The 25,894-nt window shown below is 41.5% G+C and overlaps 1 protein-coding gene across 4 annotated transcripts in view; it reads right to left on the reverse strand.

Annotated features, from left to right (window-relative positions):
• Phka2 (phosphorylase kinase regulatory subunit alpha 2) overlaps positions 1-25,894 on the reverse strand; it is a 71,582-nt gene that overhangs the window by 13,355 nt on the left and 32,333 nt on the right. For all 4 annotated transcript variants that reach the window (XM_015488066.2, XM_048796495.1, XM_048796493.1 and 1 more), the window contains exons 7-21: positions 25,347-25,445; positions 24,999-25,145; positions 22,964-23,017; positions 22,023-22,145; positions 19,477-19,572; positions 15,145-15,252; positions 13,175-13,253; positions 10,397-10,531; positions 9,585-9,694; positions 8,321-8,465; positions 7,987-8,065; positions 6,408-6,577; positions 5,311-5,490; positions 1,547-1,635; positions 145-278 (exon numbers count right to left, since the gene is read on the reverse strand). In XM_015488066.2, the coding sequence (XP_015343552.1) occupies positions 145-278; positions 1,547-1,635; positions 5,311-5,490; positions 6,408-6,577; positions 7,987-8,065; positions 8,321-8,465; positions 9,585-9,694; positions 10,397-10,531; positions 13,175-13,253; positions 15,145-15,252; positions 19,477-19,572; positions 22,023-22,145; positions 22,964-23,017; positions 24,999-25,145; positions 25,347-25,445 (1,748 nt within the window). The remainder of the gene's footprint in view (positions 1-144; positions 279-1,546; positions 1,636-5,310; positions 5,491-6,407; positions 6,578-7,986; positions 8,066-8,320; positions 8,466-9,584; positions 9,695-10,396; positions 10,532-13,174; positions 13,254-15,144; positions 15,253-19,476; positions 19,573-22,022; positions 22,146-22,963; positions 23,018-24,998; positions 25,146-25,346; positions 25,446-25,894) is intronic.

The following is a 25,894-nucleotide window of genomic DNA, read 5'->3' on the forward strand; positions in this document are numbered from 1 at the left end:
AAGCTGGCTCTCACCAGACACTGAATCTACTGGTACCTTGGTCTTGGATTTCCAGTCTCCAGAACTATGAGAAATGCATTTCTGTTGTTTATAATGCCAATTTGTATTGTATTATAGCAGCCCAAACAGACTAAGACAACTTACTTTATTACATAAAGGATGTACAGGATGTCTGCTTGGTCCTGCAGATTTGAACAATCTTTCAGCTGTTCAACTAGCTTCTCACAGTCCACATCACCATGGTCATCTCTGGGCCACTGGAAGTCATTTTCAGGAGCCTGGCCGTATAAAAGTAAAAAAGTAGGAGAGGGGTTGAGTGTAGGAACTTTCAGATGATCAAGAAGTAAAACACCAACTTGGTCTTTGAACTCTGGCACTGTGCTGGACCTATTTTTTAGTGAATATTTTACACCTTTTTATTTATAGGCTTTTACTATTTTTGATCAGTGGATCACCATGTTGACAAATGTTTGCAAGAAATAGGAACAGGTTAAAATATGTGTAATTTTTATTTATGCCAAGTTCAAAAACAGGGAAAACTAATCTCTGCTGTTAGGAATTATAATGGAAATTATGTTTGGACTATAGGGGGAGGAAATGACTGAGAGGGAACCAGAGGTGGCCATTTGTATATTGGCTCAGTGACAATTCATTTTAGTCTATACTTAAGCTGTATGTACCTTTCTGTCCATATATTATACTTTGATAAAATGGTTTTTTTAAAGCAAAATAAACACAAAATGCATGTTTTAAATAATGTAAAACTGAACTTAGGTTAAAATTTCTCCAACAGGCACTGAATATTTTGATTCATGTGAGATATAATCAAGGGGAGACTTCATAATAAAATAACAAATTATGGGAAGCAACAAGGAACAGCCTGAGATTTTTATGCTCCTAAGAACTCTCTTCCTGGTTTTCATTACATTAAGAACATGAGTAACAGAGCACTGTAGCTTGTTCTGCACGTCATCTGCCTTGGCTGGCTGACAGGACAGGCCAAGGGGACAGATAGTTCACTTCTGCCAGCACCACCTGGGTTGTATGGGTCAGCAAAAAGGTAGTGACCTTTCCTATAGGCAAAATATAAAGGTTTGCATCAAATTTGGTATATGTGATGATGCCCATCATATTCCAGACAACTAAGGGATTGGATTCACATCAAAACTTGGAGCTTCTAAATGGAAAAGTTCTGGATATCAGGAGGGGGGAGGGTGGAGGATGGGAAAGGCAGCGGAGCACAACAGACACTAGTATGGCAATTTGTAAATCAATGGATGTGTAACTGATGTGATTCTGCAATCTGTGTATGGGGTGAAGGTGGGAGTTCATAACCCACTTGAATCAAAGTATCGAATATGATATGTCAAGAAATTTGTAATGTTTTGAACAACCCACAATAAAAAATTAAAAAATAAAAAAAAAAAATAAAAAAAAAGAAATACAGTCTTTCTTTTGAGTTCCAACATTTAAGAAAGTTGTTGGGACTAACCTAGCATTATAAAGCATTATGCCTTTTAATTTTTAACTATTCCAAATACTTTACCTTTTTTAGGAGTGGCTGAGGAGAATCAACAAGATTCAATGACTTACGGTGCACACTTAGAACTTTAGTTGGCAAAGTCATGGGAACGACTGGAAAACAAAATAACAGAGAGTGCTTCTGAAGAGGAACAACGAAGTACTCTTTTGAGAGGTGTGGTGGCTACTCCTCATTTAATACAATCCAACTGAGGAATGACTACTTAGTTTAGCCAATTTCAATGAGAATTTATCATGTAGCCACTTCATGTGCTAAATTTGGGAATGAGAAATAAGCAGGAAATGACTTTTTGCTTTGAGAGAATTTCACTTTTCCCTCCTAGAACTCAGGGGAAATTACTCAACATCTTAGGACTGGAACCAGACTTAGAGAGATTGAGTCAGACTTCTCCCCACCCCATGAGAAAACTGAGACCCAGAGAGGGTAGACTATTTATTTTTCCAAGGTTACAAGGGTTCCATAATCCAGGTGTCTCTGCTTCCTGTTTGGTATGCATTTCATTCTACCACTGCTGGGTGTTAGGTCTTATGTTTTAACCATCTTTGAATATTATTATCTGTATTCATTCATTAATCCATCTCTGTCTTCTAGGCTATTGTATTGTCTCAGGAGACTAGGAAGTTTCCAAGATAAAAACTGATGCATATTTAAAAGTCATTTATAGCTGGGCATGGTGGCGCATGCCTATAATCCCAGCAATTCAGGAGGCTGAGGCAGGAGGATCCACAAGTCCAAGGCCAGCCTCAGCAACTTACTGAGGCCCTTAGCAACTTAGCATGACCCTGTCTCAAAATAAAAAACAAAAAGGGCTGGGATGTGGCTTGGTGGTTAAGTACTCCTGGGTTCAGTCCCTGCTACCAAAAAAAAAAAAAAAAAAAAAGAAGCCTGCNAAAAAAAAAAAAGGTATTATAAGTGCCCAGGTTACACTAGTGAGTCAAATCAAATATTGGAATTTTACTTTGTCCCAAATCTCCACTCAGAATGTGGAAAATAATTTCTTTTTTAAAAGATAAATACTCAAGAATAGGGGGGAAAAAAGAGAAAGGTAGTAGTGACAAGATTTTGGAAGTGGAAAAACCAATGGATGAAAGATAACCGATTTAGTAGATACAAAGCAACCAAAGCCCAAGTCTACAGAAGGGAAATACAAGAACCAGTGAGATTTACATCAAAGAATCTCCAGAAGTCTTAGGAACTTGCTGCACTGTGTGCCTCTGAAACTGGGGATTCAAAGGGGGTGATCAAAATAAGGAAGACTGGAGAAAAGCTATGTGGGAAGCAGTGAGCTCCCTAGATGCCCTCCTCAACTCACACAGTGTGGGGACCGCCTTGCTCACTCTGACAGGAGACTAGAGGGTTTCTCTGAATGGAGTAAAAGAGGGAGGGTGACTAGGTTCGGGGCTGACCAGTACATATAAAGGCCTGAGTGCATTCCTTATGGAGACTAAGTAGCTGTAGAGATCAGGCAAAAAGACCCTACCTTTCAAGTAGGTGCTGTAGAACATCTCTAGGAAATCTGACAAGTCTACAGCCATGGAGCCCTGAGGCACAAGTCCTACCCACATTCTTGGAGGAAGGATTCTAATGTGTAAAGACAGAGACTTAAACAAAGAGGAAAAGGTGACTGGGGGAAAAGGAAACCATTCAGGGAGAACAAAATGTAAGCCCAAACAAAAACAAAACATGCCCCCCCATTAATGTTCTTAGAATAATAAGAAATTATATGGCTTGCATGAAACAAGAACAGATGAAATTTGGGAACTAAGATTTAAAACACAAAGCAATTACACTCAGAACAGACAGAAATATGGAAAAAAGAAGAGCAATGATAAAGACTTCTCTAGGAAGTCAATACTAGAATCAAAGAAATACTAGAAAGTGAGAACAAGGAAAATGTAAGAAAGGAAATGATTCAAGAAAGTTTTCAGAAAAACTACATGATTGAAAACTATAACTTTCCAGACTGGAAAGTCCTGCTAAGTTTGACCCAACACAATGGATGAAAATATGCAGATCACAACACATCACTAAAATTTCAGAACTGGGAAGCAGGAAAGATCCTAAAAACTTTAAAGAAAAAACCAGTTTAGGGCTGGGGCTGGGGCTCAGCAGTAGCACACTTGCCTGGCATGTGTGAGGCACAGGATTTGATTCTTAGCATCATGTATAAATAAATAAAGGTCTATCAATGACTAAAAAAAAAAAAAAAAGAAAAGAAAAAGAAAAAACCAGTTTATACTGGAAGGATCAAAAATCAGAATGGGTTTAGTTTTCTCAATAGCCACACTGGTAGCAAAGATAATGAAGTGATGCTTTAAAAATTCTGAAGAAAAATGTATTTTCAATCTAGATTTCTACCCAGCCAAACTCTCAAATGGATATAGAATTTTTTAGATATTTTCAGACCTGCAAGTTCTCAACAATGTAACCCACCAGGTGCTATTTCTCAGGAAATGACTGGTTGTCCTCACTAGAATGAGAGAGTGAACTAAAAAAAGGGAAGAGTTGAGAAACAGAAAACACTAGCCAACCCAGGAGACAAGTCAAGGAACCCTCCAGGATGATGGTGAAGGAAGATCCCGGAATAAAAATGACATCCCAGACATAGTGGGCAACCAAGTCAGAAAGGAATTTCAGAAATAAACAAGTTGAGGGCTGTCATTACCATGCCCTCTTTCATTGTACTAATTTTTTTTAATCTAGTGAAACTATTCCAGAATGTGTTCCACCAAAATAACAATAACAACAACAACAAATCAGGAAAGGGGAACACACAGGGAACCCACCAGATTCAGGAAACAAGGAGTACAACTAATGGTATGAGCCCAAGGAAATTTCCAGGATGATAAGGATACAACAGGCTTAGAGTGCTCTTGGCCAGAAAGGAGGAGACTCACAGACTGTAAGTAGTGGAATCAAGAGATTCATTGATATGATTACCTTGTGGAAATTGGTATTGTGAGGCCACTGAAGATAGAGAAAGAAATCAAAACAAATAAAAAAACAATTATTAACTTAAAAAAAAAACCAAAAGTAAAAAATGGTAATATAATCACAATATACTATAATGACCAGTTGGGAATAATATTTACATACATATAAGAGTAAATACTGATGTAACTAAACTTTCATACAGCTCCCTTGGTAGGTTAAGGGAAGGGAGTACAAGAGTGGTGAGTTAAGCCAGCTAAATCCTTACCCATGTAACAGAAAGTCAATAGGTGCCAAGCTTTGATATGTATACGTATGTATACATATTATTTTAGAGATATGGAGATATATAAATGCCAGAAGAAACAGCTAAAAATGGTTAAAAAGTTAAAAATGGTCGTTTCCAAGTAGACGGATGAGGGAAGCATTTTGTTGTCTTTTAGGATTCTTTTTTTTAATTTAATTTTATTTTATTTTTCTATTTTTTGGTTTTCGGCGGACACAACATCTTCATTTGTATGTGGTGCTGAGGATCGAACCCGGGCCGCACGCATGCCAGGCGAGCGCGCTACCGCTTAAGCCACATCCCCAGCCCCTTTTAGGATTCTTTTAAATTATGTTCATACATTACTTTGATAAAAGAAGGTATTTTAATAGGTAGAAAAGAGTTCAATATTTGGGGTAAAAATGGGAGTTCATAACCCACTTGAGTCAAATGTATGAAAGATGATATGTCATGAGCTTTGTAATGTTTTGAACAACCAATAAAAAATAAAATAAAAAAAATAAAAATAATGTTTTACACCATAGAAAAAAAAAAGAGTTCAATAACATACATGGAATTTCCAAACCCTTTGCTTTGGCCATCACAGAAAGTATGTCCCGAGTGGAGTGGATGGCACTGAACACATGGAGGTCTTCTGTCTTTTTACAGAGAGGGGGTAGGTAGCACCTCAAGGATGTGCTTTGCAGAAGGTGGTTCATATACTGGTCGAGTTCATCTTGGCTTTCTATAACTGGACAAGCAAGAAAAAGAGCCAATGAATACAAGCTACAGAAATATCCCAAATGCCTAATAGTGACTATGTGTAGTGGGCAGTGCCAAGTAAGTTAGTGAAAGGAGACATTTAGATATAGATATTGACACCTTTACCCACCCCATGAGGTAAAAAGATAGAATGTATGTGTGTATGAATTTATTGTTTAGAAAAACTTCTTCCTGGGGAAACAAAACACAGGTCAAGATAATTGTTTACATGACATCATCCTAAGATGAGCTGCATAGTACCTGAAGGACAGCAGCTGACATCAGTCATTTTGTTTTAATTTGTTAAGAGCTAATAAACCTTGTGGAATTCTCTGCTCCAATTCCAACTACTATCAAAAAGCAAAAGCCAGGTCACTTTGACCCAACTATTTGTTCAGACTGAGAAAGGTTATATACATGAGGTTTCCTTCCTCATATCTAAATGAACCCAGATGGTTCTACCATTCCTTTGACAATTCAAGCAATGTGTTTCTGTCTTCAGAATATATTTTGTGAGGACTGAGGGTGCAGCTCAGTGATAGAGCGCTGGCCTAACTGGCCCTTGGTCATCCAGGGTTAGATCTTAGTTTAAAAAGCTGTCAAAAACAGTTCAAGGAGTAAGTTGAAGCAAACAGTGCAAATGAACTCAAGGTGCCTAAGCTTCAGTAGGCAAGTGAGCTATATCCAAACACACACACACACACACACACACACACAATGAAAAGTCCTCATACTTGAAACTCTTCGTCCCTCTGGGTTTAAAAAAGCCCCACTTTCAAAGGCATCATTTTTAGTTTAGATTTATATTTTAATTTTTTGTAGTTTAGGGTTTTAGGGCAATTTTATCAGAGTACGAAGGTCTAAATAAATTCAAGGAAGCACCCGCAAAAGCATTCCACATGATACCTTGATTGCAGGTGTCTTCCCCATATCCTCCCAGATCTGAGTCACTATCAGGGCTGAAGCTCCCTTCACTGGCATCATCAAACAACTTCTCATCGCAGTCTGGATCCAGGAAAGTCAGATACGTGTAGAATGATGTGGTGAGGAATTCCGACAGGTTCCCTAATTTCACTCTGCCAAAAAGACACTATGTTAAGGGACATCAATGGAGTGTGGACAAACTTCCACTATGAATCACTGGGGGACTTTTCAATAACCAGGTGGTGCTTCTGCCAGAATAAATAAATTTATCACTCAGCAGATCACCCTAAGTAGTCAGCCAAGAAATTACAACAAAAATTCAATAGCAAGTATGAAGTGAAAGCATGTAACATATTAAAAGTCAAAATAATCATGCCGATTTCTTATTCCAACCCAACACAAATATCAACCAAAACTTATTTTACAAAATAAATTGAGCAAACACTTTGAACCAGAATCAACGTGTGGTGTTTTTCCCCCCCTAAAATGACTGGGCCAGAAGTAATCATTCTCCTGGTGCACTTGTCCTTACCATGAAATGTGGTTACACAGGCATAGGAGGGGTACTTCCCTCTGAGCTACCATTGATGGAAGAAGCATGTCTTAGAGTCAAAGTTCTCTCTAGAAGGAATCTGATGAACCCACTATCCCCAAACTGGAGCAGATGTCCTGAGTGGCCCATTGGGCTGAAAAAAGTTCCACTGGAGACTGGGAGCCAGGATTGGCAGCCTGGGATCCCAACAGAGGCAGCAGCCCCCAAGTTCTGAAGGTCAGTCCCTAGATGCTGGGAGTGCATGGGATTTCCACCCTACAAAAACATTCTTAAAATGTCAGACCAGAAATGAAAACAAGATACTTCCCTCTGAGCTACCAGCATCAGATTAGGACTTAGCTTCAATAGTACTGTTCAAGGAGTAAGTTGGAGCAGGCAACATAACTGAATTCACAGGTGCTTGGGCTTCCAAGGGCAAATGGGCTGCAGATAGCCTCAGGGAAAAAAAAGTCTACCCTTGCCTGAACAAAAAATTTTGCCCTGGAAAGTCAAGGGCCTACTTCTAACGATTATTTTGTTTTGCCCTGGCAGACAGGGTGTCACTAAGTTGCTTAGGGCCTGGCTAAGTTGCTGAAGATGGCCTCAAACTTGTAATCCTCCTGCCTCAGCCTCCTGAGCTACTAGGAATTATAGGTATGCACCACCACACCCAGCTTCTATGAATTATTCTTAAGGTAACAGTATACTACTGTCAAACATTTATATGGCACTTGATGAGCCCTAGGCACTTGGTGTTTTCTTCCATGATTTTTAACAGAAACACAGTACTCCATAAAGGTATTCTAGGAAGGACATCACTTTAGAGAGATTGATGTGCCCACCTCTCTATGCCCAAGGCTACCTAGTGCCTGCAAAAGTTTGACAACCAAATGCTGTTTCAGGAGGAGGTAAATTTTAAATCCTTGGTTTTTTTTTTTAACTTTAAATACCATGTTTCTAGGTTCAGCAATTGAAATGAAAATTGATATGAAAAAGGGGACAAGGGCAGCAAAAGATTTAAGAAATTACCTAGCTCCTCCAAAATATCCATCCTCTAGTTTTCTAATTGTAGAAAGAACTGCAGAATGAATGTCTGAGCCATCATTTGCTGAAGGAAAAAAAAAAGTGATGATGAGTTTACTTAATCTGGGAATAAATTTTTTCCAGCTTTACACTGAAATGTTTTCATCAGCACAATCTAATTAAATTCCTTATGGCACAGAAGACTCCTGAGATAAGAAGCCAAGCTGCTAAGGAGTCCCTTCAATACTCAGCTCTGTCCATAGGATCTATTCTAAACACTTGGAAAAGGACCCAACCACCCATGGGGCATGACCCAGCCAGATGGAATTCAGGAAATTACTGAGCATGGTGTGTGTGACGGGGAAGGTGAGTGTGGGTCTGCCTGTCATCCGCCAGCAGGTGCACAGGTAGGCCAGCTCGATCCTCAGCATCTCCACCATCATCTCGTTGTCCAGGGCCAGGTAGAAGTGATGCTGGTCGGTGAACTGAAAGTCAGAACAGGTCAAATAAATAGCCACCCTTCGTTTATCTCCACACAACACCAGCTGTCTCTCAGGGCAGCACTAATCCTGGAGTTTTGTTGCCAGGGAAGATGCTCAGTGGTGTCCTTAATGCACCCATCATGGGGCCACTCCCCTTGAGATCACACAAATCATCTTGTCATCAGCCCAGAAGCTATGGTTAAAATAGCACAGAAGGCAAGGGTGCACTGCTAGATTTGTTTTCAGCTCCTCCAATGGAGGACTTAAGTGCTTTGCCCAACACCAATGTCTCTGAAAGCAAACCAATAACTCCTTAATTCCTACTCCTTCCAGGGCTACTCAGTTTGGAGATGCTTTCCAAGTGAGGCCTTGAGAGGAGGTGAGATGTGGAGACACTGTTCACCTGATTGATGCCTGGTTAATGCCAACTCAAAGCACTGCTGCCTGATGTCGATGAAAATCAAATTGTTCTCCTGACCTCTGGACTAGTGCATGCTCAGCTCTGGACTGAAATTTGGTGCTAAGGGAAAAAAATTCACAAGGTTTAATTGATCAGCATGGGCTCAGATGAAAAATAGCAGCTTGGGGCTACTGATCCAAGACACCACAGTCAATCCTGTATCCAAGTAAGCTGGGGCCATGCTGTGCCCCATGCTGACAAAGCAACCCTATCATTCATCTTTATAGCTGTTCAAAAAGTTTGGTTTAGTGCTTCCACAGGGCTAGTTTTCTTTGGAAACAAAAACACTGAAGATAAGTTCCATAATCAGTATATCCTGTAGCCCAATAAGGGGGCTAGGGTCTGGAAATCCAACTGACAAGGATTAAGGACTATTAAGATTAGAAACACAAGGGTTGCAAGTCAAGTGACATGTCACTAGCAAATTTGTAAAGCAGTGTGACTTTCACTAATATTGATGACTGGGAGTAATGACACATGCAATTTGATTCAATCAACATTTATGAACACATGTACAAGGTACTAGGTATCACTTTATATGTCTCCATCTGAACTTATGCATGCAGAATTCTGCCATGTCTGTTGAAGAAAAGCTTACCAGACAGAAAAAAGGACTTAATAAAAGGATGCTGGTGGGTTTGCCACTGGCCTACTCTTCTCACCTGGGGTGTAAAAGTAAAGATTTGGTTCCTAATCACATAGAGTTTAGAAGTTCCAAGAACACCAATGTGCCGATATGGTCGCCCACTCAGCTTCATATTCTTATTTCGTCCTATTTGTAAAATAAAAGAAACACTAGAGTTAGAGGAAATATAGTAACAAGTAAGTAATCTAGTGATTCAGGGTAAGGCTGGGCTTATTTTTATGTTAGATAACCCACTTTTTTTTTCCTTCAGTGCTGGAGATGGAACCCAGGGCCTCATGCAAGCTAGGCAAGTGCTCTACCACTGAGCTACATCTCCAGCTTGTACTGTTGTCCTTTAAAAAATGTGACAAAGTTGAATATATACACAAATTCTACCCGCTTCTATTCATGCATGTATATGAACAGCACCAGTTCAAATGTGGACAAAATGAACTTATTGAAAGAACTTTATTAATGCTGACTTTTATTCAGTATTCAGCCATAAAACTAAACAAAGTCAAGTTCTAGAAAACTAAAGAGAACCTGCTTCCATTTTAATGGGTAAATGAGCATTTTCTAATACTACAGATAAAAATTAGAAGTATTGTCAAGACACAAATGACTCTTCCTGTTGTGAATTTTCCAAGGTGGCTCCTTATTATACACTAGATCTGCCAAACGGTCAAGCCAGCCTACAGCAGTACCCACTGAGCAGGCTGGGGAGCAGGTACTTGTTTGTGCATTCTCCTTTACATCACAGTGCAATCACCTGCTTAGTGTTTTGCCCAACTCTTCAGACCACAAACGTAGAACTGAGGTACTCCCTTGGCAAATGAGCCCCCAACCTACCAAGCTTGGCATATATGTGACTGAGAATCCGGCCTGGCTGGACTCGAATTGGATGAATGTCAGCAACACTCTGGACGTTTACCCCATGTTTCCTCAACAGCTCCTTAATGTGACTGTTTTCTGCCAAAACAGTGACTGTGAACAAGAACATAGAATCAGCATCAGATTGTGCCTCATGTCTCTGCACTCTAACATGCTATTTATTGTCCTTTCTTCTGCCTGAGAGGCACATTGGCATGCTCTCCACACGTTATTTGGTCTTGGAAATGGTGGCATTGGTCCTGCCATTCTTCTTGGTCCTCTGTCCTTGCTACCCCTCAACACCCATGATACATATTTGTTAAGTGCCTTAATGTGCACTTCTAGAAACTGTCTTCAATAGGCCCTATGCCAAATTACCCCATCTCAAATAATGATTTGCCTCCCCGGATCTGCATTTATTGTAAACCTGTTTTGTCCCTTTTACATTGGGTCAGGAGTGAACACAGCTCCCTCAGGGGATACCAAGAGAAGCCTGTACCCTGCTCCTTAGAGCAGGGAAAAGAAGAACATTGTGATGTCTACTTTCAGGGGACACTGAGGGGGAGGGGGAGACTTCCTTCCCTCCAAAGAAAAAAAATGGGCCTGCTAATGGGGATGCTGTGGAAATAGCGCACCTTGGCCTACCTGGAACCATAGCATAGGACCCTACAGGTGGGAAGAGCCCTTTAGAGCTAGCCTAGACCTCATCTCCAATGGGTGAGGCTGGGACCCATACTCCTGCAGGCCTGGGGCTCTGAGTGTCTGGGATCTGGGGGCTGTGAGGGTAGGAGACCTTCACTTGAGGCCACATTAGTACAGCATGTACAGCCCAGGGATCAGCTGGGCTTTACATGCTGTACTAATATTGATGGCTTTTTATAAGAAAGGGCAGTGCTTTGGCAAAGATAAGGAGTCTGGATAGGGGACTGCAGAAGAGGGAGTACAGACACAAAGAGATGGCTGGTACTTTGTCCAGCTGCACAGAGCTTTCTGGGAACTTGGAACAGAGTGATAAGGCCAGAGAATGAAGGCTCAGCTACTATTAATGTGGCCCCAAGTTCCACCACTATCCCCATGGGCTGGGGGTAGGGGGCTGAACATACAATACATATAAATGCCACTGAGAGCTGACTGGCACCTCCTTAAATTTACATAGCACTTGGTGCTTTTAAAAGTATTTTAACACTCATTATCTCATCTGATCTTCATAACATGCCACTGAAAGAAGCCTTGCATGATTACCTGGCCAGTTGCAGCTGATTCAGGACTGGAACCTAATCCCTCAGGTCCTAGCAAGTGAGGCTGGAGGGCTTCCTTTGACATCTTTCTCTTCTGAAGCTTTCAGTAACTTGCAGAAATCCACATTTTATTCAAAGCCACATAGTGGCCACTCTATAGAGTGACTCTTTTAGAGCAGTGGTTTGGACTAAGACCTGGGAGCCTCATGATCCAATGCAGTCATATGTGGATAAGTTTCTGAAACTATATTTTCCTTCCGCCATGCCAAATACTTTAATAATTTTCACTCTATTCTATTACATTAAAAAAAATGTGGGCCAGGACCCATCAATGTGTCCTGGCCTGCAGTTGGAAGAGCAATCTTGTAGATTTAAGGCACTAATTAGCAGAATGTGCTCTGGTTAAGCACTGGGACCATGGAGTGCAGCTGGACCAGTCCATCTGGAAGTCAGAAATAGATTCATACCCCAGCTGTCATCTATGGGTCCCTGAGTAGGTTAACTTCTAAGTCTTGCCTGTAAGATGGAGATAACCATAACTGTCACAAATTTTACCTGATCAGAATGTTATAACAGTTAGATGTTTCCCACGTTGGGCCTGCACACAGCACTGACTGGAATGACAACCTGCTGCTCATCTTATTGCATCATGGGCGTGTGCAGCGAAATGAGCCAGTGGCCACAAAGAGGAATGCTTTTCATTTCTTTACTCACCGCTTTCAATGTATGCATGTGTGTGTGCTAATCAACACAGAAGCGAATGCAGGCTTTGTCCTAATCATACAGTGGGCTATGGTATTAGATGGCATGTGAGTGTTCGTGAGGCAACATGTGATGGAGCTGCCAGAAGGTCCTCTAGAAGAGGAAAGAAGGAGAAGGAATTGCTGTTCTGGGGGCATACCTCAGGTGGAGCCCTGCACTGCCAACTTCCCCCATGGCAATCTCAGTTCTTCACAAGAACATCTGTGGAGGGGGTGGGAGTCCTAACAGCCTGGAGATGCACAGCAGTGGAGTCAGGTGCAGTCACTCTGTGGCAGCCCAGGCTGGCCTCCTACCTTTCTGGACGAGGAGCTGGCTAGAGAAAAGGGAGGGGAGGTGGAGGTGGGTGGAAGGTGGAGAGAAGTCAGAACTCCACGGAGAGGACCCTTGCTTGGCTTCTGAGATTTTACCAGGCTTAGGCTCTACTTTTCAGATTCACAGTTTTGAAAAATGATGCTAAATGAATCATATGGGCTTCAATTGCAATCAAGGTTTAGATTCAAGAAAAACTATTGCTTTGTAGAAAGTAAATTTATAGTTGGGAAGAATACTGTCCCTTTTGGGAGTAACTGAGTTACATAAAGTATCTCACAGAACTGCTATACACTAAAAGAGCATGCACACACGCGCACACACCACACACACACACACACACACACACACACTTTTTTAATTAAATAAGAAACTAGGGAACAATTTAAATGCAAAAAATGACATTGGTTTTACAGCTTAGAGATGAATAGTAAACACGCTCACAAACCTTGTACTACAACATCAGGTTTGACTGAAGTAGAAAATCTTCTATTTAAGGGATCAATTTCACCAGTGGCAAGGAATCCCTATGAAGAGAGGAGTGGTGACACAATGAAATATTGATTTAACTAAAATTTCACCTTATACTTAAGTTAGAAAGTGACATATCTCAGGGCTTAAAACACTCAAGATTTTTTCTTTATGTTTTATGAGTCAATGGCTTACTTTCTCTGAAACAAAGTATGCCATTCAAATTGCCACTGACAGATGGACTGTATGTCTGACAGCTGGCTCTGCAGGGCTAATCAAATGCATCTCCATCTTGTGTGAGTGAAAAGTAACTAGTATTTCCTGAGCTCCTCCAAGTGTCAGGTGCTGATGGAGCCCCTATGTGTGCACTATCCCATTTAGGTCTCCTAACAGGTAGGTTCTACCTTCATCATCAATTTACAGGTGGGGAAACTAAGGTAAAGGTACCTGAGGGATATGAAAGAGTAAGTACCTGGCCCAGGGCTGACTATTTGAACCACAAAGGTTTCCCCACCCTTCCAAGTGTGCTCTTTGAATACGCATCACCTTGAACTTTCTAGAAATGTTCCAGAGCCCCCAAAGAGGGAACCAAGGTGTTCCGGTAACTCTGTGGAGGAAGTGGACCTAATATGAGCCCAGAGAAAGGCCTTTATGGTGGAGAGGAGGAAGCAGAGGAGCACAGTTATTTTCCATTTCACTGATACAGAAATCTGAGTTGGAAGGTACAGATAAGGAAACCAAAGCCCAGAGAGGTTAAAAGGTCTGCCCCAAATCACAGGGCTGGCTTTTTGAAGTAGATAGATACTTTTTCCCTACTGAAGAAAGAAGTGTGAAACACAGTCCATACTCCCAAGGGCATGGCCATGAAACCAGACACAGCCAGGGAAACATTGCTCCACCTTCAGCAATATAGCTCCTGAGGGTTACTTCCACTGTGCCATCTTTCATTTAGTCTAGAACACACCAGGAACCCAGAAGCATTCTGTCTCACTGCTGCCTCCCCCATTAAAGAGCTGGTGGAACACACAGGGATGGGCCACCCTCAGAGGCTGGCAATCCTTTGCTGTCTTTCCTGGGCTCCTTCTCCCACACCCTTCCTCAAAGGCCCAGAAAGCTCCACTAGAGCCACACTTAGGACTGGGAGGTTTATTTTGAGGCTGTCAAAAGCATGTGCATTTTACAACAGAAGCCTGGGGACAAATAAATGCTCAGCAAGGGGCTGGTGATGCACACCTGTAATCCCAGCAGCTGGGGAGGCTGAGACAGGAGGATCGCAAGTTCAAAGTCAGTCTTAGCAATAGTGAAGTGTTAAGCAACTCAGTGAGACCCTGTCTCTAAATAAAATATAAAATAGGGCTGGGGATGTGGCTCAGTGGTTGACTGCCCCTGAGTTCAATCCCTGGTACTCCCCAACCCTAGCCAAAAAAAAGAAGGAATAGGTCAAGAGGCAGGAGACTCTGGGGGAGCGGGTCACGAGTTGGAGGTTGTCTGAGGGACCACCTGGACCTGCTGCCTCCTCTAGTAGAGAGATCTGGAAGTCCTCCTGTTTCCTGTGCCTGGGGCTGAGGCCAGGGCAGCTTCACTCATCCCATCCCATATCTTCCAGGATCAGATGTGCTAATCCTGGTTGAGAAATGTCCAGCTCCTGCTGACCATCAATTTATATGCATTCTAGCCAGAGACAGGAATGTCAGCAGGAGGAGGGACAGGGAATTTTGGCATGTGGCTGATCTGACCTGGTTAATGTAAATATGAACACACTAGGATAGGAGTCAAGCGTGAGAGCCAACACAGTGCATTTGATTTTAAAGGCAAGAATATGCAAAAGACATGGAGATGCAGAAGACACTGACAATCACGCTGTGCAGACAGTCCCTGTGCTCTTCCAGGATTCCCTACACCTCCATTCAGATGGTTTCCAGCTGGTGAAGTCACCAAGCCCCCTACCTCTGCCAACAGGGAGCTGAGGATGTACAAGGACTGACCCCAGAGATGGGGCAGCTTCCCCAGAGGAACTCTGTCCACCGTGTGAGGATTCTTGTACTCTTCATCCACCTGACAGAGAGAGCAAAACCCAAAATCAGACCACCAGAGGATAAAAGGGCCAGTGACACCTTACACTGGGGAACACACTGAGGATTTACAAAATGGTTCTCATTCTCTAGACCAATTCTGTGCAAGTGCCAGGATGTGGGACCAGGGAGGTAAAAAGACCCTCTCTTTGGGCAGCATGACTATAAGCAGCAGAGATGTCAAATCTAGGCCTGGTCCCAGGCTAGTGCTTTGCCCATAAGCACACTATGGGCAGTAAGTGCAGGAAGCCTGGACTACCTCCTTCATGCATATCTCTGGGCATCAAGAAGTTCCACAACTTGTGCTTCCATATGGCTGTATTACGGGTAAAAGGGTCAAAAACAGCAGCCTTCAGCTGTGGCAGTACCTGGCTGGGTGTCAAGTCTAGTTTCTTCTCTCTTGCCATTGCCAGGGGTGTGCCTATGCAAGAAAATTACCAGAAGGAGGCACTATTTTTTGTGGAAAAACAATTGTGCTGCTAGACCATGAACCCTCCGTCCATCAGGGCTTCAGAAAAGAGAACCCACTGGGAGCTTCTGTCTATCAAAATAAACTCCTGGGCTCTGCTGGACAGTGCTGGCTACCCATTGTGAGTTAGTCTGTGACTTACTCTCTTATAAACTCCATGCTGCCTTTTGAGTTTTTAGTCATTGCAATGTTGGTTGGGGGTAATATCCTTGACCACTTTCCTCCAGAAAACATAGGTTAATTGAAGGAAATAGGAAATACTTATCCCTCTCTAAAGGGAAGATCATACCATGAGGGGAGTTATTCTCTTCTTGTGGATTAATCAGTGATATTAATATATTCAGTAAAATTTAATTTTTTTTTCAGTAGTGGTAAACATTTAAAAAACTAAGTACATAAACTAAATGCAATTAAATGTCAGTAGAAATCAAATCATCAAATAGGATAATAGTGTGGAAGGAGATTCTCTAAAATGTTATCTTATGGTAGTATGCTTAGAGATAAATATTTTCTACTTTCTTTACAGAATCCTGGATGTTTTGTAGTGTGCAGATATTATACAATCAGATATTATGTAAAAGCTATTTGAAAATTTAAGTGATGTTAAGAAAGACTGCAAAAATCTAGAATGAGAAAGCAGATAAGGTGTCTGGGCCACCTTCCCACGGCTACACCTCCCTGCATATGGAGGGTCCCTCCTGCCATCTATTCTGGCCCTTCTGAACTGCTTGCAGGCGCTCAGATGCACCATGCATGTGGCCTCCTGCACTGCCTCTATCTCTGGACCTAGCTCCTCTGGCCCCACTAGCCAAATCTCACAGAGATAGCACTGGTTTGGTAACCACATTGGTACTCCATTCCTTAGGTTGGCACCTGGCATAAGCAGCTGCTCACTACACATTTGCTGGGGACAATTTCATTAGTTCCCAACTGTCCAACAGGGGACCCTTTGGCTGGCACAAGTATGGTGGCTGAGATGAGCAAGGATGAAACCAAGCTGTTTGCCACCCTGGCCCCGGGCTTTTGCTAATTTGCACAAAGCTGCCATATGGGCCTGTGGTGGTCCTGTCTCCAGAAATCCTTCCCAGTGGTCTCTACATATTATTGATGTAACTGAGGAACCTTCCTAGTTGTCATTTGTAAGCAGTCAATACAAAATGTAGTTAAGGTAAAATAGTGTCCAAAATTGATGTTTAGCATACAAGCATAAATGTGCTGAATACAGAAGGATGTTGTAATGACAAGCAGAAACTGAAAGATCAGTGTGGAACTTAGAAGAGACAGAGCTTCAGAGTACTTTTTATGATGTGCATCCAGTGCTGTCCATTAGAAAGTGAAGTGCAGGCCAGGTGTGGTGCACACCTGTAATCTCAGTGACTGGGGAAGCTGAGGCAGGAGGATAGCAAGTCTGAGGTCATCCTCAGTAACTTAGCAAGACCCTGTTTCAAAATAAAAATATAAAGGTCTGGGAATATAGCTCAGTAGTTCAATCCTGGGTTCAATCTCTAATATCAAAAAAAAAAAAAAAAGCAAAATGCAGCTTATAACACCTACCATTTACTATGGTCACTGCAATGTGCCTTTTGGTAGAATAGGGATGGTTATTCTCTACCATACAATATGTAAAATTCCCCGAGATGATTTGTTTTCCTTTTCTCTGCTTCCAAGTTTTAAATTACCCATTACTAATTTTATTTTGCCAATGCCTCAGTATATGAAAAGGAGCAACCTGAACAGGGGATAGGAACATGTAGCTGCTGGAAAGTGACCCAGCTCTACCCTCACATCCACAGCACACATAGTAAAATGAATATATTTGCAGGAAATCCAAGTTTTTAACACTCAGAAAACAGTCCTTAGTGAGGTACAGTGGCACATGCCTGTAATCCCAGCAATTGGTGAGGCTGAGGCAGGAAGATTGCAAGTTCAAGATCAGCCTCAGCTGATCTCAGCAAAGCCCTAAGCAACTTAGCAAGACCCAGTCTCAAAATAAAAAATAAAAAGGGTTGGGGATTTGGTTCAGTGGTTAAGTGCCCCTGGCTTCACTCTCTGGTATCAAAAAAATAAAAAATAAATAAAAAATCAAAAGAGTCCTAGCATGCTCCACAGCCTGATCTGTACAGTGAGGGAAAAATATTTCTTGTCTTAAATCTTGCCCTTAACTCTGGAACAAAATTACTCCTGAGAGAGCTTGGATGATATGAGCTGTATATCCATGCCAGGATGAGGGGGGAGCTTCAAGATTCTAGAGTGCTGGGCCATTGGTCCAGACTGGTGGGGTTGAGTGAGACCACTGGAAAAATACAGCCAGTTCAAGGTGCCACCCAGTGAACCAGTAGGGAACCAGCAAGTCAGATGGGCTGTTATCAGTGTAAAAGAACTAAATGCACCTAGTAGAGCATTCTACTTCTTACAGAAACTCAACTCCTTTCTTTTATTTTCTTCTTGTTTTAATTGGTTCATTTATCTAACATTTACTAGTTCCTTCTAGATTAAATAAGACCCAAAGTAATACACAGTGGTACTTTTCTGCTTTAAGGATCAAGTCTCAGATTCCTTTAAAATGTATTTTCTAGCAAAAGTAAAGGAAAGTCCACTATACCAGTGTTTTTAGAAACCCAGTGAGAGCAACCATTATGTAGATATTTTTATTAGGTGAAAATATATCACTCATTAGGAGGCAATGTGGGATTGTGGGGAGGCCCTGAATGTGGCGTCTGGTCCCAGGGCAGAAACCAGTGCTGTCTGAGCTTTGACATGTTCCAAAACCTCTCTGAAATGAGGCAGACTATTTCCAAGGTCACTGCAAGTCCCCTGGCCATATGTATGGCCTGATTCAACCACAGAACACCTAAATCCAAGCTGATTCAGGATAGGCTTCTGCTGGATCCCTGTGGATCTTGGGGAGAGCCAGCTCTCTGAAGGCCTTTTATCCTACAAATGCAATAAGGAAACTTTAAAGCACTAGGAGCATGGCAGGGACAAACAGTCTTGAATGGAGAGTTCTTTTCTTATAAACATGAGATGCTTACAGGGAAATTCTCCCACCAAGCCATACAGAGGTCCAACAGACCCAATTTAGGAAACTGGATAAAATCATCATCTTCAGTCATCTCCTTGGAACTGGACAGTTTCTCTCTTCCTGATGTACACTGGCTTCTGACAATTACTCAAACTCTAGCTTAGGAACCCCTTGACTCAAAGGAGGAAAGTCTCAATTATCCCCCTAAAATATGTTTCTTCTTCTATGGCAATGTATAAGAACATGGTGCACAACAGTGTTTTGTGCTCTGTAACATTCCTTCTACCTGGGGTCCAGGGAGGGCAGGTACGTTCTGAAGGTCTTTAACTGCCACCTCCGTAGGACACTCATGGTCAAGCATGTTCCACATGTTTTCCCTAAAGCCATATTCCTTGTGATGATGGTAACACTACCTAAGGCTTCAGAAACCACTTCTCCTGGGTTGGGGTTGTGGCTCAGTGGTAGAGTGCTTTCCTAGCATGCATGAGGCACTGGGTTTGATCCCCAGCACCACATAAAAATACTAAATAAACAAAATAAAGTATTGTGTCCTTCTACAACTAAAAAAAAATATTGTTTAAAAAAAGAAAAGAAACCACTTCTGCAGAAAAAATGCCCATCAGGTCTGGAAGTGGGATGAAGAATACCAAAAGGATAAGCACCAACCAGTTTAGTTCTAGATGAACAGTGCAAAAGGCTTTGTGCCACATGGTTACCTTGTCAGGTGGGACGGCATAGAGTTCCGGCACAAAGTGGATCCCATCCTTGCCTCTGATTAATATTTCCTCCAGGGCCTCTCGGTACTCTTGGACCTGGAAAACAGCCCCCTTACCCTCAGTATGAAAAAGGTCAGGTGATTAATGCTGCATTAGCAGCACAACTTAGAAAAACAGTTCTCTTGGCAATAAAAAGATTAGAAGTCGGACATAGGGTAAAGAAATATACAAACATGTCTGCTCCAGGAGCTCCAGAGGGACTCCTGCTAACTGCTCATTCCTCGCTTGCGTGTGTCTAAACTCAGCCCCACCTGTCAAGCTTGTGGGGAAAGGGACAGAATAGCCCATCATGAACTAGCTGTTTCTTCCTCAGAATTCCCACAGTACTCATATCTGTCTTTAACTCATTGTTTAAATATTTTACTCTTCTCACATATTTAAATTTAGTGCTAGGAAGGAGGGTGCACGCCTGTAATCCCAGCAACTTGGGAGGCTAAGACAGGAGAATTACAAGTTCAAGGCCGGCCTCAGTAATTTAGTGGGACCCTGTCTCCAAATAAAAAATAGAAAGGGCTAGGGATGTAGCTTAGTGGTAGAGCACTCCTGGGTTTAATCCCAAGCACCACAAAGAAAAAAGAAAAACAGAACCAGCCACCTGGATATTTAATATTTTTTCTTTGGAGAGCCCAGTCAAATACCTCCCAGATCTAGTTTTCTTTTCTTTTCATTTTATATTTATGAATGGGAAAGCATGATCATGATTGCATCATTTTACAAATGTCAACAAGACATTTGTATAGGTGTATAGGGTGGTAGACTCTGTTGAGGCTTACAAAACAAAATATCAAGTAGTCATTTTTGTTTTCTCTCCCTGCCTCCCATAATTGTTAAGTCTGTTCACAGTTGAAATTCAAAGTCAATCATTTTGAGATCTTTCAACACTCAGATAAAAAGAAGACATAAGACTCAAGACAATCACTAATGTGCAAGAGTAAGAATCAACAATGAGAGAATAACATTTCAAGCTTACTGCTTTGAATTCCTGACCAGGGGAGCTTTCAAAACCTAAAATGTATCTGAGATTGCTCATCTCCTCTTCCTCCAAACCCAACAGGCTGAGAAGATAACAAAGTATCTGAGTCAGTAGGGCTTCAAGTAAGCTTCAAGAGTACAAATCTGCTCTGTTTAACAAAGTATGCTCAAGGCTCAGCACAGTGCCTGGTGCCAAGTAGAAGCCAAAGAAATATGTCTTGAACAAATGAGTGCTGCATTAACCAGTATTTACTTAGCATTTACTAAGTACTAGGCTCAGGGAACATATCAGTGAGTTGGATAGAGACTGCCTCTACCAGGGTCCTTTGATAGAGAAGTGGGAGATTAAATCCAGTGTGACCCATGCTGCTGTAGGTGCTGTGAGGTGTGGAAAAGGGGTGCCCAACCCAGCTTTTAGGGTAAAAGAAGGCTTTCTGAAAAGCCCACAATGAACTGTGTGAAGGAGTGGGTCAGTTGCAGGTAGAAAGAATGTCCTAAGTCTTTGAGAAGAGTAGCAAGTGAGTCTGGCCTGCTGCAAGGACTGAGAAGGATTTCAGTGTACTGGTTACAAACTCAAGGAAGGTAGTAAGCAGAAAGGAGTCAGGATACAGTGGTGGAAACCAGACCAGAGCAAATGAGACCCAACAAAACTCATAAAGATCTTGGACTTCATTCCAAAAGCAATCATAAAGCCATCCAAAGCTTTTAAGCAAGGCAGCAGCATAATCTAATTTGTCTTTTAATGAGATCACTCTGGCTTGGGTATAGAGAATAAAAACAACAGGGAGTAAGGCTGGAGATTGGGAGACCAGTTAGGCTGGTACATTAAATAAGAGCTAATGACAGCAAAACTCGAGTTAAACTAGAGGAAATGAAAGCAAAACCACTGGCTCATCTGGAAAGAACAGGAATAACAAAACCAGTCTGGGATAGACAGAAACCATGCCTCCTGGTACCCATGCCTCTGTCTAGTGCCCTCCTCCTTTTGTATGGGATGGCCATTTAGCTGACAGAATGTGATGAGAATAATACTCAGCCAGTTCCAGACCTAAGGAAAGCTTGGCAGCCTATGCTTTTGTGTTCTGTGGGGAAGGCAACCATCAATGTAAAAAGCCTAATGGCCTAGGGACTTCAATGCTGTGAGAAGTTAAAGCTAGCCATGTGAAGGAGAACCAAGCACCCCCTCAACAGTCCAGCTGAGCTCCTAGCATCACTTGACAACCAGGATTAACTCATGAGTGAGGAAGATCCTGTAGGCCCATGGAAACATCCTAGCTGACATCAGGAGAAGCAGAGACAATCTGTCCCTAATGGGCCCTGCCCAAATTGCAGAATCATGAGCAAATAAATAAGAGTTGTTGTTTTGATTCACTAAGTGTTGGGAGTTTGTTAAACAGCAACAGGTAACTCAAAGAATGACTTAAATTCTTACATAACCTATGTTCTACTAATAATTAGCATACCAGTAAGGTGAAAAAGCATTATTATCAGCACAACACCTGCTATATTCTTACCTGAACAGCATCACCATTGAAGATTCCATCTATGATGAAATAAGTCCAGAACACAGGCCACTCACACTCAATGTTTTCAAAGAGCTTGAGTTCAGCAGGGTCATAATGCAATCGGTTTGGGTCCTGGAATCAAATACATAAAATTTTTTTTCCTTTGGTATGAGGGTTTGAACCCAGGGTGCTTTACCACTGAGCTACAGCCTCACTCCTTTAAAATAATTTTTTAAAAATTCTGAGACAAGGTCTCGCTAAGTTGCTGAAGCTGGCCTTGAACTGTGCTTCTCCTATCTCAGCCTCCCAAGATGCTGAGATTACAGGCATGTGTCACTATGCCCAGCCACATACGTAAAGTTTCTTAAAGGTGATATCAGATTACATACACATTACCATCACGTCTCACTGGGTTTTCCTTGCTTGTCTGATTCAGTGTGGCTTTCAGGAAGGCATGATTAGGAGCCTCCTATAATGAGGAGATGCTATTTTGGACAGTTTTCCATGATAAAATTTCAGAAAGTAAATCAGAAATATACACAAGACTCCTTGGTAGTCTATTTCACTAAAGCATCCTATCTAACAAATAAATAGCAATTTCCCTATTGCAATGCTTGGCAGACAACCTGTTTTATTTATTTATTCATTATATTACTCACTGTGACAAAGAAACCCAAGGAGGAGGCCATGGATGGTCTTTAAAAAAAAAAACTGTGTGAGCCACAGAACTGTTTGTCCTTGTCTATAAGCTGGCTTTAAACTATCAGCTTGCTGTCCTCTTGATGATCTTACTATTCTATTGCCTAACTCCAGGCTTGCTGACTCCAAAATTAATACTTCCCTTTCCAATATTCCAACGTATAATTATAATCAATAGAGGGAGAACAACACACTGGCAAGTTAGATATGAAGCAGTTAAAGGACTGTAAGAAACAATATTTAAATACAACCTCTCTTGGGGTCTTATAACCATCTCGAAGGAAGCGACAGCATCCATAACGCCCCTAGTAAGGTAAAGAAATAAAATACGTTTGATGAAATCACAAGAATTTCTTTGCCTTTTTTTATTTTAATTCAAGTCAGCCCTTCATCCTCTCATCCATGAATCTTTTAGTAACAAAATAGGCCCCAAGTGCTCTTTGCTATTAGTATAAAGGCTTATTCTTTAAGTAGTAAGCAAAGTACTTGGAAAGAAATGCTGAAATGCTCCACTGGAGTATTGGGGCTGTGAGAGTAATTACTAAAAGTTCAGTGACTGAGCATTCTTTCATTGTGATTACTGTGTCACACAAAGATGCAAAGGGACTCTAGCTATTTGGAGAAGCCACCAAGGCAGATAACTTGGACTGGCTAGCTCCTGCTTGAAAGATTGGGAAGCCGTAATGACACTCCTCAGACTCCTTGCCGTTTGCTCTGCCATCACATGTGGTCACAAGATTTGGCAGAGAGGGAGGGAGGGGTTGCTGTGCTTAGGAGTGTGGCTGTTGGTTTTCCTGCTGCAAGACTCTAGCTTCCCAGGTGCCAAGAAAGGAGGGTAAGTGCAGCATTCTTCATCTAACCCCCTAATCCCTGGATGGCAACTTTGGGTGTCCATTTTCCAGTTTCTTCAGTGTGTAAGACCTCTCTGCAGCAGACCTGCTCTAGCATTGCTCCTGGAGGCCTGGAGCAGTGCCCCCATGTGGTCCTGGGAGTTGTCCCAGGGGGCTCAGCCCACAACCTACTCCTCTAGTAGGCACTTCATTTCCTGCATTAGCTCCCTTCCTACTCCAAATACTTTAAGAGATTCCTTTGTTTCTACTGAACCTGACCACTACAGCCATTTTGTTTTGGCAATAGGATTGGAGACCCTTTAACACCTTCATTTCCATTTTTCTCTGAATCTAAGTGGAATAATCAACATGTAGATTTCAACTTAGGAAACCTATATTCTTTGGTAATTTTACTGATAATTTCAGTTGGGTGGAGTACTTAATAACAGTTTCAATTTAGAGTAATATGTCATAGTTACTGCATTTCTCTGCAAAACAGGATATTTTTAAACCTGAATTTAACTCTGAGATCACCAAGTCTCCTGATATTGTGAGTCAACAACATCAGGAGAGGTGCTTTTTTTTTTTTTTTCCCTAGTAGTGATTCTAGAGCTTTTGAGAGATTCTCAAAGGAGACTGTCTATGATGTCTAAAGGGTTAAGTAGCCCTGCCTTAGAAGTATGGTGGTGGTAGGAATAGGAATTCAAAAATGCCTGATTGAGCTCAATTCACAATAGCTAAGCTATGGAATCAACTTAGGTGCCCTTCAACAGATGAATGGATAAAGAAAATATGATACACACACACACACACACACACACACGATGGAATATTACTCAGCTATAAAGAAGAATGAAATTATGGCATTTGAGGGTAAATGGATGGAACTGGAGATTCCCATGCTAAGAGAAATAAGCCAATCCCCCAAAACCAAAGGCCAAATGTTCTCTCTGATATGCGGATGCTAAAGAGAGGGGAGGGAAGAAAAGGAGTTGTTTGAATTAGACAAAGGGGAATGAAGGGGACGGAGCAGGGTGAGAACAAGAAAGACAGTAGAATGAATAAGACATAACTTTCCTATGTTCATATATGAACATATGACCAGTATAACTCCACATCATGTCCAACCCAAGAATGGGAAGTTGTTATACTCCTTGTATGTATGATATGTCAAAATACACTCTACTGTCATGTATAACTAAAAAGAACAAATAAGATAAATAAAGGCAAAAGTGCCTGCCTGAGTAAAAGTTCTGCTACTTATGAAGAGAACTAAGGCACTTCATCGCTCTGAGACTTTGTTTACTCACCTATAGACTCAGCTTTGGATAAAGCATGAGTCCACTTAAATAAAACAAGCCATTAACCTCACAAATGAGCTACTCCTACTTCATGTCATCATGTGAAAGTGGCATTTAATACAGGGTGGAAGAGCACTAGTGTAACCAATGCTTACCTGGAGCTTGGAAATAATTTCATTTTTGGTCACATTCACAAGGTTCATATCTTCCACTGCAAAGGCCGGGAAAGAAATAATGGAAAGAAGTCCAGCATCAATTTCTTTAGATGTCGATGCTCTTGGCAGCATGGAGAATAGAATAGACTAAATGAAAAAACAAAAAGGTGGTTTAACCTGGAGAAGCACTAATAGACACAGTATCTAGAGACCACAACCTTAGATTCAAGGCAACATTCAAATGAGTTTGTCAATTAGAAAGGTGGAGAATCTAAATAAGAGCTCAGGGTCTTCTCCTCCATGATTCTCCTTCCCTACTTTCTAGAATTCAGGAGACTGAGCTGTTACCTGGCAGTGCTCAACCTCATCAGGCAGGACATGGATTACTGACTTTCGTCCTCCATGGGCTCCAAAAAGGTCCAGTTCATCAATTGCCTCAAGTGCTGCCTACAAATACAGGCATGAATTACTTTTTTTCTAATGTACACACATTCCAATATCTGACAGTCCTTTTTCACAAGCAATCTAGCATCATATTTTCCCAAAGGCCATGAAACACATTTTTAAAATCCAGTTAAGGAGTCCTCTGGTCGTGTTCTATACTCATTTTCAGTGGCTCAAAGATTTCCAATATGTTGCTGCTCATTCCAAGAACAAGAAAGAGAAAATAGGAAAACTTTTCCTAAAATGAAATTAGCATTCTACCATAAACTGAAATTTTAACAAATTCATATCATCACACACACGTGCGTATTTGGGGGGCTAGATTAATGATTGGCTTCTCTTTCACCTATTTTAGCAGTGAACTTCTACCATTAGCACATTTGGTACTTCAGAAAGTTAATTCTTTTTTTTATTGATTTTTTTAAAAAAATAAATGACAGCGGAATGCATTA

The sequence above is a fragment of the Marmota marmota genome, unplaced genomic scaffold (genome assembly GCF_001458135.2).
Source record: "Marmota marmota marmota unplaced genomic scaffold, marMar, whole genome shotgun sequence".
NCBI classification, from domain to species: Eukaryota; Metazoa; Chordata; class Mammalia; order Rodentia; family Sciuridae; genus Marmota; species Marmota marmota.